The sequence below is a fragment of the Leuciscus leuciscus genome (assembly GCF_965113295.1).
Source record: "Leuciscus leuciscus genome assembly, chromosome: 19".
Taxonomy (NCBI): domain Eukaryota; kingdom Metazoa; phylum Chordata; class Actinopteri; order Cypriniformes; family Leuciscidae; genus Leuciscus; species Leuciscus leuciscus.
The window spans coordinates 20,900,575-20,914,950 of record NC_138743.1 but is presented as its reverse complement, the minus strand read 5'-3'; the positions used below and the strand labels follow the sequence as shown (position 1 = coordinate 20,914,950).

The window sequence follows — 14,376 nt, the reverse complement described above, 5'->3', positions numbered from 1 at the left end:
ACAACTGAAGTCACGTTGACGTCTGGGTTAGTAGTAGCATGAGCCGTCAGGCAAGTGTTATTTAAATAAACCACTGATGTACTTACACACTTTCCAATGCCTCGTTTTATGAGTACAGAACCTATCTGTACTACTGTATAAGTTTGGTACCATTCTGGGCATTATCAGTGGGGTAATTTAAGAGATACATCCTAGGATCCGCTAGCGTCTGCACTAAGCCATCCGGCTGATATTTCAAAATAAGCTCTAACTTTAATAATGTTCGACCAAGAGAAAAAAGGCTTCTGGGGGGTGTTTGGCTCGAGGTCATGGTGCAAAGGACCTTAGGTTGATTGTACTCCGAACCATCCCTTTAAGTCTACCTGGGTCTCGTCTACTAATCGAGGTCCCCAAACGTATCCAATCAACGTAAATTTTTCCTGTAGTTGCGAAAGAAGTAAAATCTACCACAGTCTTTTACAGATTTTAGGTTAAAAAAAAGTCATTATTTTACACATACCGTGCATTACTGTTGCTCCTCTATGCCCCGTCTTTCTGAAACGCGTCGATTTTTACATAGCTCATCGTTCTGAAAAATTAGGTGTGCTCTGATTGGCCAGCGATCCAGTGCATTGTGATTGGCCCGAATACCTTAAGTGTGTGATGGAAATATCACGCCCCTTACCATATTTGGAACATCAACTCCCAAAGCAATGACGACAGGTGAAAATGTCGGTACTACCTTATCAATTCGAACCCGAATCTGATCTGGAAAATGCAAATGACCAAGCTGATCAATCAACTTTTCCAGCTTGACTGGATCAGATCGTATCAGATTGGTAAGGTTTTATTTCATTGGGGACATAATTACTGATTTTAATGACTTATACTGTCTTTTTACACATTGCGCCGCGCTACGGGGAGGAGAACACTATGTAAACATAAAACCATGTCTGCATTTGTAATGGTAGAAACGAAAAGCAAGCGCAACTCTATAATGCTCAGAATTCGCGTTTGAATAGTCAGTAGCAAATACTTAAAATATGGAAACATACTTACAGGCTGTGTCTGTGAGTCAGAAGCGCCAGACTGTACTTGCAAAGATGGAATTGCCCCACTTTTTAGAATCAGCCTTTGTGCACAGCCAGCCTTGTAACCTCGCAAGTTCTGGAACAGAGTTGTCCTCTTTTGGAAGGCCAAACAAAGTAGCTTTCACAACGAAAAATGCGACATGGTAACGCCGGCGGCAACAATACAGCAAGAATAAAAGTTACACCTCTTTCTTTGCGTATACATTTGAGCGGTGTCATGAAAATCTGCCCCCACACACTGACGTAGATTTGTGGGGGTGTGTTTGAATGAAGCGTTTTAGGAAGGTGTGGCTGAGCCCTAACTTTTACAAAGAATATATCTTTGTGTTTGAGACTCTGAGCTTTGTAAATCTGCAGATCTTATACAAAACACACACACACACACAAAGGAAAACAAGAAATATGTATATATCATATGATCCCTTTAATGTCCCTGACAACATCTCTAGTCTCATTTAGCCACTTGTTAGCAACCACATTTTTCAAGACACGTAAAAGCTTTACAAAATCACGAGTGGGGTAATACTGATGTGTTTTATGTCATAAAATAAAACATGAAAATATCTTGAGTTGGTGTTAACTACAGACCTTATTTCAGGCTTTTAACCAACCCCTGGAATTGCTTTTCTGCTGGGAGGTTAAAACACGCCCAAGTGTGATGTTCATGTTTATAACACAAGGATGAGATGTTAAACTGAGGTCCTGACTCTCTGTGGTCATTAAAAAATCCCATGGCACTTCTCATAAAGACAAGGGGTGTAACCTCGGTGTCCTGGCCAAATTCCCTCCATTGGCCCTTATAGCTTCCTAATAATCCCCATCTACTGAATTGGCTTTATCACTCTCTCTCATCCCCACCAATATCTGGTGTGTGGAAAGCGCACTGGCACCGTTGTACTGTCGCTGCTGTCACATCATCCAAGTGGATGCTGCTCACTGGTGGTGGTTGAGAGTTTTGAGGAGTGTTTTTGGGTGTTCAGTAGTACATATTATATAAATATAAATGCCACATTCATTCATTAATCCAACATACAAGACGGTGTTTTTACGGTAATCTTGAGTAATAGCCTAGTTTGTAATGCATTGTAATGCTCTGTAGGTGAAGCTGGCACAAAAAATTCACCATGCATTCACCATTGCTCAGAGGTCAAGATCATTAAGTCTATAAAATGTATCAGTAAAACTGAACCAAACTAGGACATAAATTAAGTTGATTACACAACTACAGGACTTATCGAACAATGGCAAGTTATGAGATATAGCTTTTAATATGTAATGTTATTGAAGGGATTCTGTGTTGATAAAGATTTGATTTAAGGATTTTTGCACACCTGCATATTCTGAAACCAAACACAAATAGTATACATATTAGATGTAATCTTGTGAACAGGTTTTTTTTTTTTTTTTAAAGGTACCAGAGGCTGTGTATAATGTGAATATTTGTTGTTAGCAAGGTCGTGGTAAGTGTTGGGGCAATGTTTCGTTTAAAAGGAATGCGTTACAATATTATGTTACTCCCAAAAAAGTAACTAATTGTGTTACTTAGTTACTTTTTATGGAAAGTAATGTGTTACTTTACTTTTTGTCACTTGGGCTTGCTTGTTTGTTTTATTAAAACAACAAAAAGTTATATTTTCGGCAAATGTAAAGGCCCTTTCTGACCAAAAGTAAAATAAAAAAAGCTCAGGCTGAAGAAAATGAAAGTTCACTCCTGTTCTGTTGAGGGTGCAGCAATAAAAAAATAAAAATAAAGTCATTTTTACTTATTGGTATGGTTGAATTGGATAATTGAAGGTCAACAGAAAAGTCATTGGCTAAAAAAATGTGAGATTAAATACATTTAATGATTGCAGGTTAGCATTTTATTCTGAGTTTGTGTTTCCACTGTGCTTATTCATTTTGAGGAATACTGAATCTGTTTTTATGCAAGTGACATGAGTAAATGCATGCGCACATTTAATCTAGAACTACAATGGATATTCTGATTAATGTATTCAATATACAATATTCACACATCGCACACAACACATCTGCACTTACTCCCATTTTCTCTCAACTTGGGGACAGGGGTATTCCAGAAAGCAAGGTTAACTTAGCATCACATATACCCTGAACTCTCGGTTGTTTAACCCAAACCTTGCGTACTCGAAGTATGCAGGTTCAGTCAGTTCAGTCAACCCGGATTATTATGAAACTCGTTGATTCTTCTTAGAGTACATTTCCATGGTGAATTCTGGGCTGCGTTTAACTCCACTTTTAGACATACACTTGCAAACGTCTCTAAGCACTTTCCCTTGGGGGAATCCCTACCACAGTTTTTAAGTTTGTTTTGAAGTGGATGAGGGAAGTTTATTTGGACAGGCCCTCGACCCCTCGATTTTTGACAGAGGGAGCGAGTCACTCAACATCTACTCAACATTCAACATCAGTCCTACCCATAGACCACAATGCAAAATTATTGAGACGTCACAGCAGATCGCTCTTAACACACCCCCACCCCACAGAATCTAGTGTATTTGTGTATTTTAATTTATTTATATTTAATATAAATATTTATTATATTAATGTTTAATATTTGTTTATGTATGTGTTTGTGTATATATATATATATATATATATATATATATATATATATATATATATATATATAATATAATATATGCATACTTGTGCAGTACTTGTCCAATTTGTTTTGATTTCGGCCATTTGTTGGCGATCTCACAAAACCTATCGTCGAGCGAAAATCAGGCCTAAAATCGTTCAGTGTGAACTCGGCATTACATACCCTGAAAGTTCCCTTTTCACGTTTTAAGCACAGTAATAATAGAGGAAAGAGAGATGGTCTTAATTGAAATCCTTTCAATCATTGTTTTCATTCAGCTCCTTGCACTACTGTTGCATCAGTTGAGGTTGTCAGGTATATATGTCACTACATCTGCGGTTGTCTTTTGGCAGAGGAGGAAAGAGAGAGGGTTGACCAGATGTGGCCTCTTTTTTAGGTGCGGTGGAAGCGAAACTACAGAGAGTCTCAGCCATCTGTTAGAGCGAGGAGTCAGTAATCCAACCCTCTCTATGCTTTCCCTGTATCCACTCCAGGCTTCTGCTAGCTTTGTGCCTTATGTTAAAGAAAACAAAATTCAAATCCATTTCCTGCACAGGATCATACAATTCCTCATGTGAGTGCATGATAATGTGAGACCTGATGTGTTTTGGTGGTTGTAAAAGAGAGTGAAGGGAGACAGAAGGTGTAGTGTTGAAAATAAAGAAGGTGTCGTGTCAGTAGATGGAGAACTTTCACTCCAGCAGCAAGGGGCACAAATTGAAATATATTTCTGAGAACACTGACTGTGATTGAGTGTCGGTGAAATAAAGGAATGGGAGGACCTCACGGAGAAGACAGAATGGATTTGTCTTCTCCTTAACAATATGCTGCCATGTCACTTTTGTCAAACTGAAAACCACATAAAAATGTGTTTAACCCTGAAAAACCCAGTCCAAAAAACAAAATAAAAAACAAAAGCTCTGTCAGTAACAGGTTGCAATAATCATGTGATGATGGAGAATACAACCAGACAGTCTTTAATCCACTGATGAGTCCTGCTGACTTCAACATACACATGAGTCTCTGTACATGAACATGGTAAATGAAAAATCAAACACCTTGGAAATGACAGGTGTATAGGCTACTATGTTTCAGGAATGGCACAAATGTGTGTGACTGTTCAAGTCTCTGTCTTTAGATCAGTGTGTTCAATAATGTGCTGTTTTTTGTCATTTGTTGTGTATCTTTGGATTATGTTGTGTTGTAAATAAATCCAAACAATCAGAAAACCATTCTTTTTTAAATCTCCTCATTCTTTGTGCAAGGTTCCTCAAAATGATAGCGCCTGATAGCACCTGATAGGGCCATTATGGGAGGGTCTTTGTCTTTCTCAGGTGTGAAACATCACTATTCATGATGATTCACGCCTCCTTTGGCATAAGGCTTTCTTACACAAAACATATCTTACAAATTTTAAATCAATATATTGTTTTATCTGAATGAGTACGCAGGATGATTTTCACATGGTTTTGAAGCAAATAATCTAGTCTATGTTATACACATTTCAAAGGTCTTGTGAAGAAATAATCAGTATGGGTTTCATTGCCTTATTTCAGTGATTTTTTTTTTTTTTTTTTTTTTTTTACAAACCACGCATAAACATTATTATATCAAAACTACAAACTTTTACATACATGCTGCTGACATATTATTGTAGCAGAGATTGTGCTGAATACAGTGTAATCAGACTTTAGCCATGAACATGTCACAAGTAACAGAAATAAGCACAGATGTCAGAGCATGTCAGAACACCTCCAGGGCCCAGAAAACACCTCAGAACCCACAGGGTTAATGATCTGCAATACAATAGATTGAGCTTTGGTGATAACAACCAAACAAGCGGACATTTAATTACTGCAATAGTGATTTCTTGCTAGAAATGACATCAGAAGTGGAAAACACTGGTCAAAAAATTACATTTACACAAAAACTGATGACCAATCACAACTTTCAGACACCATCCTTATTTTTTAGCTCAACTGTCACAGAATGGAAAGCAAGGGATTGTGGGATATCAAAGGCAGCAAACGATCAAAAATCGATCAGATGAAGGTATCTCAGGAGACAGGAAGTGAAGCTAACATTGGATTCAGACATGCCTTGATGCTTTTTTCTTGAGAAAACAACTTTTTTTTAATTGCATGATATTAACTCACAATTGGGTCAGAATTGCGAGATATAGTTGAAATGATCTGAAATAAAGTCAGTCTTTTTTCCTCAACTGGATTTTATAATTCGCAATTACGAGTTTATATCTCACAAATCTGTGAAAAGAAGAAAGAATTGTGAGATATAAACTCACAAATGAAAGAAAAAAGGTCAGAATTGCAAGAACAAAGGACAGAACTACTGCCGTGCAAAGGCAAAAGACCGTAACTTCGTTTTTGGTCGAAAATGAGTTATTTATATTTTTGGCACATTCAAGACTTCCTTTATCATGTGGATGAGTATCTTGAATCAATTCCGTTGTTTTTTCGAGAAAATAATGAGTTGTCTTAACAGTAACTTCCAAAAGCCCATGAGAAACAAAGGCAGAACACCGTAACATCAGTTACCGCTCTTTGGCTTTGTTTTGGAACGCTCAAATTGAGTTACGGTGCTCTGCCTTTGTTTAGCCGCACGTCAATATGAAGTTACTGTGCCGGTGTTCTATCAAATAATGCTACCTACCAGATTGTATGGTTATCATCCTTTGTTTTAATGTCCATTAAAATTAAAATGACGGTGTAGCCTGGGTACTTTGTACAGCTGCCATCAGTCCCTGTAACGCCTGGGTTACGACTGTAACCTCGGTTCCCTGAAGAGGGAACGAGCGTTGCGTCGAAATTGACGCTATGGGGAACGCTTTGCGTGATGACGTCTTGAAGCACATGTAAAATCAGTCCAATGGTGTGGCGGAACGTCAGAGGCGGGTGACGTCACGTACCAGGAAGCTATAAAAGCCAGCCCGAAACACAAAACGAAAGCTTCGTAGAGTCTGAAGTCGTGCTGACAGGCATGAAGGAGATATGGCAAGGTGACGCAACGCTCGTTCCCTCTTCAGGGAACCGAGGTTACAGTCGTAACCGAGGCGTTCCCTTTCAAGGGAACTCGCGTTGCGTCGAAATTGACGCTATGGGGACCGTCTATACCAACGCCATCATAGCTACAAATGTCTGTCCTGTGTGAAATCAAGTGCGCAGCACTAGGAAGACAAAACCTGAGACCCTGGAGTAGAGTCTAAGTCCAGAGAGTAAAACCTGACGAAGGTGTGCGGTGAGGACCAGCCTGCCGCATCACAAACGTCCTGTAAAGACACTCCTGATATAAGAGCCTTAGAGGCCGCCATACTCCTAGTAGAGTGCGACCGGACAGCCAAAGGAGAAGGCTGCCCAGCCGCCTCATAAGCAAGCGAGATAGCCTCAACCACCCACTTGCTCATTATTTGCTTAGACACGGGACCTCCCTTGTTAGGGGACCCAAAGCAAACAAACAATTGATCACTTTTACGCCACAGGGCAGCTCTGTGGACATAAGCGTCTAACGCCCGAACAGGGCAAAGCAAATTATTCACCTCCTGGTCCGCATTTTGAAAGGGAGGAGGGCAGAAGGCCTGCAGTACAATAGGTCTAGCCACATTAGTAGGGACCTTGGGGACATAACCCGGTCTCGGATGTAGAAAAGCTTTAACCATACCCGGTGCAAACTCTAAGCATGACGGGGCAACCGACAATGCTTGAAGATCCCCTATTCTCTTGAGAGAAGAAATAGCAAGAAGGAACAGAGCTTTCAGAGTTAAGAACTTCTCAGGAACCTCCTCAATGGGCTCAAAGGGAGCCAGGGAAAGGCCTTGCAACGCAATGGACAAATCCCAAGGCGGCACCCTAGAGCGAACTGCAGGCCTCAGCCTCCAAGTGCCACGAAGGAAACGAGATACCAAGGGGTCTTTCCCCATAGACATTCCACCCAAAGGAATGTGGTAAGCACCTATGGCCGCCACATAGACCTTTAAAGTGGACGGGGTCAGACCTGCAGTGAACCGGTCCTGCAGGAACTCCAGAACTGTACCAATTGGGCAGTTGACTGGATCCAACCGACGGTCACTACACCAAGAAGTGAATACTCTCCACTTCAGGGCATAAAGTTTCCTCGTGGAGGGAGCTCTGGACTGTAGAATGGTCTCAACAACCTCAGTTGAGAGACCTGACTCTATGAGCTGGGCCCCCTCAGAGGCCAAGCCCACAGGTTCCACAGTTCTGGACGGGGGGGAAAAAATCGAGCCCCCTGCTTGGGACAGAAGGTCCCTCCTGACGGGAAGCTCCAGAGGATGCCCGTCGAGGAGGGACACAAGATCGGGCAACCATACTCTGCCCGGCCAGCGCGGGGCTATAAGAAGCAGGCAAACCCGGTCCCTGCGAACTCTCTCCAGAACTCCCGGGAGCAGAGCCACTGGGGGAAAAGCGTACAGACGTAGCCTCGGCCACGTCTGTACCATAGCATCCAGTCCCAGAGGAGCTGGATGCGTGAGGGAGAACCAAAGTGGACAGTGAGACGTCTCTCGAGACGCAAACAGATCCACTTGTGCTTGGCCAAACTCCCTCCATATCAGCTCCACCACCTCGGGGTGGAGCCTCCATTCCCCGGGCCTCGGCCCCTGTCTCGACAGAGTGTCTGCTCCTATATTCTGGACCCCGGGGATGTAGGCTGCCCTGAGTGACAGCAACTTCCCCTGGGACCACAAGAGGATATGGCGTGCCAGATTGGATAATGAGCGCGAGCGCAAACCCCCTTGGTGGTTGATATAGGCGACTACCGACGTGTTGTCCGTATGCACTAACACATGGTGTCCCCTGAGGTCTGTGATAAAGCTCCTCAGAGCCCGGAAGACAGCTAACATCTCTAGGCGATTGATATGCCAGGAACGATGATGGTCTTCCCACAGACCTTGAGATGAGCGACCCTCTAGGATTGCTCCCCAACCCGTGAGGGAAGCATCCGTCGTTAGCAGTTTGCGACGACAAGGAGCTCCCAGCACTGGGCCCTGGGACAGGAACCAAGGTTTCTTCCACATAAACAAGGCACGTAGGCATCGCCGCGTGACCTTGATTGTGCGAAATGGGTTGCCCCTCGGGGAAAACCCTCTGGTCCTGAGCCACCACTGCAGGGGCCTCATGTGCAGTAGTCCAAAAGGTATCACGTTGGAAGCTGCTGCCATGAGACCCAACAGTCTCTGGAACTGTTTGACAGTGAGTAGCTGGCCTAGCTTTACACTTTTCACAGCCGCAAGGATGGAATCTACACGTGACGGTGACAGGCGCGCCTGCATCGACAACCACGCCTAAAAAAGTGGTCCTCTGAAGTGGAGAAAGCACACTCCTCTTGGTGTTCAGCCGTAACCCCAGCTCTTTCATATGGGCGAGGACGACATCTCGATGCCGAATCGCCTCCTGATGCGACTGAGCTAAAATCAACCAATCGTCGATGTAGTTCAATATGCGAATACCCTGAAGGCGCAAGGGCGCCAGAGCTGCATCCACGCATTTGGTGAAAGTGCGGGGTGATAAAGCCAGGCCGAATGGAAGAACTCGATATTGGTATGCTTTGCCCCCGAAAGCAAACCTCAGGAACTTCCAATGACACGGACGGATGGAAATATGCGTCCTTGAGATCTATCGTGACAAACCAGTCCTCGGACCTGATCTGTGGCACGATTTGTCTCAATGTTAACATTTTGAACTTGAGCTGCATGACTGACTCGTTCAGAACTCGAAGATCTAAAATGGGACGCAATCCCCCGTCCTTCTTTGGAACTATGAAGTACCGGCTGTAAAACCCGGTTTCCCTGTTGGAGGGAGGTACATATTCTATGGCCCCTTTCTCTAACAGAGTGTTTACTTCCTGTTCCATAACCAGAACCTGCTCGGGGCCCACCACTGTGGGCAGGACCCCCATAAACCGAGGTGGGCGTTTCTTGAATTGTATCTGATACCCTTTTTCTACAGTCTGCAGGACCCAACGAGAAACATTTGACAGTAGCTTCCACGCTGTCAAAGATTCTACTAGAGGTTTCTGGATTTTGTTGCTGTTGAGTAGTCGGTTCGTCGCCCTGTAACGGCGCACCGGCAGGGAACGACCGAACAGACTGCTCTAGCACCCTCCTCAGAGGGGGCGGGCATCCCGAGGCCACTACGTTTCCGGGTGGACCTTGAGATATGTGCTCGCCGGAGACCGCTGCGCCCTGAAACACCGGAGGCGGCAGGGTTGGCAGACCGGTCCCCTGAGGGCATCGAAGAGAGACGGGCACCGTAAAAAGAGGTGTTGACCGCTCTGCGGAGACCGCTGCGCCCTGAAACACCGGAGGCGGTCAACACCTCTTTTTACGGTGCCCGTCTCTCTTCGATGCCCTCAGGAGACCGGTCTGCCAACCCTGCCGCCTCCGGTGTTTCAGGGCGCAGCGGTCTCCGGCGCAGCGGTCTCTGGTTCCCCAGGGACCAGAGCCCTGGGGAACGCGATCCTGAGCGCTCTGGAAGAACGCCAGGCAGGATCGGAGCGTACGCAATCGCAGCGCGTCACAATGCTCACAGCCAGTACCCTCGAGTACTGGCTGAATCCCGAAGTGGAAACAGGCGCATCCAACAGAAAATGTTTCTCTCTATCTTTGATGTTGCTGAGGTTGAGCCACAGATGCCTCTCAGTGGCCACCAGGGCTGCCATAGAGCGGCCGATGGATTTAGCCGTCTCCTTGGTGGCCCTGAGAGACAAATCTGTGGCTCTCCGCAGTTCGCACACCACATCGGGACCAATCCCCCCGCCCTCATTTAAATCACCCAGTAATTCTGCCTGGTAAGCTTGCATAAGAGACATAGTATGAAGACACGCTGCAGCCTGACCAGCGGCGGAATAAGCTTTATTAACCAGGGAAGAAGTGACTCTGACTGGCTTGGTGGGTAACATAGGCGCCTTCAGGGAAGATGCCGTTGCTGGAGAGAGATAGCTCGCAAGCGTCTCCTCCACCCTCGGCATCTCCCCATAACCATGCTGTTTATAATTTGAAATAGTGGAGTAGCGTGATGTTTGTGCACTGTAAACTCTGTATGACATGGGTTTTCCCCACGATCTCGACACCTCGGTGTGGAGATCGGGGAAAAACGGAAGGCATCTGCGCTGAGGCTGTGCACGAGAGGGCAGAAATCGTTCGTCGAGCTTGCTTTTCGAGCGAACGTCCTGCTGATCCTCTGGCCACTCAATAGAAAGTCTTCTGACAGCTCTCGTCACAACCTCTATTAATTCCTCAAACGCATGAGACTGAGGTGGCGAATCGTCAGACTCAGCATCAACACTAACAACATCCAACTCCTCAGAGCTGGACAATTGCAGTGTTGGTGCCTCCATCGGGGCGGAAGAAACCGCAACGCGTGCTTCCGAACCCTGATGAGAGGCACTGGGTCTATCAGAAGGAGACTGAGATAAGGCAGAGCCCGTCTCAGCATCCACTGATGGATCCATTTGCGAACCCCAGGTCTGTCATCGACGCCGTGCCTCGGCAGCGGCGGGACCAGAGCCCTGGGGAACGCGATCCTGAGAGCTCTGGAAGAACGCCAGGCGGGATCGGAGCGTACGCAATGGCAGCGCGTCACAATGCTCACAGCCAGTGCTAACCCTCGAGTGCTGACTGGGCATGCTCCTCTCCCAAACAAACAACACAAAGGATGTGAGTGTCCCCACCCGTTAAATAACGCGGGCAGGGGTGCACACACAACCTATACTGCTGCTTGCTCGCCATACTGAATATATATATATATATATATATATATATATATATATATAGATATAGACAGACAACACCAAATAACAGACACAGATTTCACACAGAGCAATTTCGGGCTGGCTTTTATAGCTTCCTGGTACGTGACGTCACCCGCCTCTGACGTTCCGCCACACCATTGGACTGATTTTACAAGTGCTTCAAGACGTCATCACGCAAAGCGTTCCCCATAGCGTCAATTTCGACGCAACGCGAGTTCCCTTGAAAGGGAACTTCTGATGTCCTCAGAGCTTTGTCCTGCATAAACGCGGTCAAAAGATTTAGTATGGTCTGAAACCGCTCCATCGACAAACGTGCGATAGCAGATGAATACAACCAAGAACTAAAGACCCTCCTCACCCAGTTCAGGTAGCGGACCTAGTTGAAACACTCATGCATCTAGTTGGCAGAGTGCCAAAACTTCGCCGGCGACTTCAGACTCCAACGCTGGACTAATATATCTATGGAGGTATTTTGTCATGTCAAATGTATTAATAATGCCATCAGAATGCAACCAAAGCATAGGATAGCAATAGATGGCTATAAATAATTGTAAATCATACAAAATAAATGCCATGATCACTAGATTTTATACAGGTGTTACTATAATGATTTTGTTAATGGTGATCAGCAACCAAATATTGATAATGTGGAAGTTACTGCCTTTTGCCTTGGCATGACTTCTCACTTTTTTGCTGACAATACAAAGGCAGAGTACAGTAACTTAAAAATAGTGGTCAAAAGTCAAGTTTGAGCTCAAGATTTTTTTATGTATATAATTGTCATTACTAAAACATCTATTTGCCAGATTTCCAGTGTCCTACCTATAATTAATTTGGCGGGACAACTAAAAATCTTTAAAGTCATTTTTCTCAGTTCCACACTCTAGCGACTTGAGGTATTTTAACTTTGTAGGGCAGACTAGCAATTGCGAGGAAAAAGACTAAACTTGGTCAAGGTATTTATCTGACAAATATACAGTGGGTATGGAAAGTATTCAGACCACCTTACATTTTTCACTCTGTTATATTGCAGCCAGGCCCGTCGCGACAAGGCAGGCAAACCAAGCAATTGCTTGGGGCCCCGAGCTGGCCTGGGGCCCCAAGACAACGACTGGTTAAGAATAAAATGCAACGACAAACTGTGTGAGCGCCCCTTTGATAGTCAATGCAGTAAAGTGCAATGACACTGTTATCGGGATCCCCCTCAAGGGGGCCCCTCTCAGTAGTCGCTGACAGCAGCCAGCCAACCACGGTTCGTTGGATCATTTTTCCTGCCGACCAAAATTTCGTTATTTCAAATGTATTCGCGTTGCGCGTGCAAGCGCGCTCATAATGTAGAGACGCCGGCGCGACCACAACATTGCCCAACATCAAATGGCAAACGTAATGTAAGCGGAACGAAACTGAGCTACTCGTTATTGTGTGGTTGACGGACCGTTGTTTATCAGTTTGGACCAGTGCAGCGCGAGCCGATAGTGATCATGCGACACTGTTACTACACAGCGCTAATAAGAGATCCAGTAAAGAAAGCATTTGAATTCGCCACAGAAGTAATAACATCGCTGCGAGATCTAGTGAGAAACATTCACATAGTTTGGCAGGAATAGTAGGCTATAATGCCTTCAAGTAACATTACGTCGGTTTTATTTTGACATTATGAATACAATGCAAATGTTAATCTTAACTAAAATAAACATTTGTTTATAACTACTACAATATTACATAAATTTTTTTCCAAGGAGCTGTTTTGTTTTATATGCTCCTAAGAAGAGCCAATTATAGCTCCAGAATTGCTCAAAGTAAAAAGAAATCATATTTTATGATTAAAAAAAGAAAGAAAAATAAATAAATCAAGGAAATTGGCATTTCTTTATTTTTGCTGTATCGAAAACATACCAAACCGTAACACATGTGTATCGTATTGAACCGAACCGTGAATTTTGTTACACCCCTAGTGGTAAGTGATAAATTACACTGGATAAAATAGCTCCACTTGTCTTGTACAAATGGTGTAATTTTGCAGCAGGTAGGCTAGAAAAAATATGTTTATGTTAGCTACCTGCCTGACGGCAAATGCTGCTTGTAACAAACAGTTAGTGCAACTTTTTTTCGAACGGACGGAATATGGTTACATATTATAATATGTTTTTTATATGGGGGGGCTCCATGTCCATTTTGCTTGGGGCCCCCAAATTCCTTCAAACGGCCCTGATTGCAGCCATTTGCTAAAATCATTTAAGTTCATTTTTTTTCCTCATTATTGTACACACAGCACCCCATATTGACAGAAAAACACAGAATTAAAAACTGAAATATCACATGGTCCTAAGTATTCAGACCCTTTGCTCAGTATTTAGTAGAAGCACCCTTTTGATATTACAGCCATGAGTCTTTTTGGGAAAGATACAACACGTTTTTCACACCTGGATTTGGGTATCCTCTGCCATTCCTCCTTGCAGATCCTCTCCAGTTCTGTCAGGTTGGATGGTAAACGTTGGTGGACAGCCATTTTCAGGTCTCTCCAGAGATGCTCAATTGGGTTTAAGTCAGGGCTCTGGCTGGGCCATTCAAAAACAGTCACAGAGTTGTTGTGAAGCCACTCCTTCGTTATTTTAGCTGTGTGCTTAGGGTCATTGTATTGTTGGAAGGTGAAACTTCGGCCCAGTCTGAGGTCCAGAGCACTGTGGAGAAGGTTTTTGTCCAGGATATCCCTGTACTTGGCCGCATTCATCTTTCCCTCGATTGCAACCAGTCGTCCTGTCCCTGCAGCTGAAAAACACCCCCACAGCATGATGCTGCCACCACCATGTTTCACTTTTGAGACTGTATTGGACAGGTGATGAGCAGTGCCTGGTTTTCTCCACACATACCGCTTAGAATTAAGGCCAAAAAGTTCTATCTTGGTCTCATCAGACCAGA

General features: G+C 44.2%; 1 protein-coding gene across 1 annotated transcript in view; it reads right to left on the bottom strand.

Moving 5' to 3' along the window:
* Positions 1 to 5,921: 5,921 nt before the first annotated feature.
* The window catches only part of LOC309482358 (uncharacterized protein), a gene marked incomplete at its 3' end in the record, with an annotated part of 141,544 nt that continues 133,089 nt past the window's right edge, over positions 5,922 to 14,376 (bottom strand). Inside the window, exons 2-3 of the mRNA XM_082147708.1 lie at positions 7,226 to 8,595; positions 5,922 to 5,936 (exon numbers count right to left, since the gene is read on the bottom strand). Of these exons, the coding sequence (XP_082003834.1) occupies positions 5,922 to 5,936; positions 7,226 to 8,595 (1,385 nt within the window). The remainder of the gene's footprint in view (positions 5,937 to 7,225; positions 8,596 to 14,376) is intronic.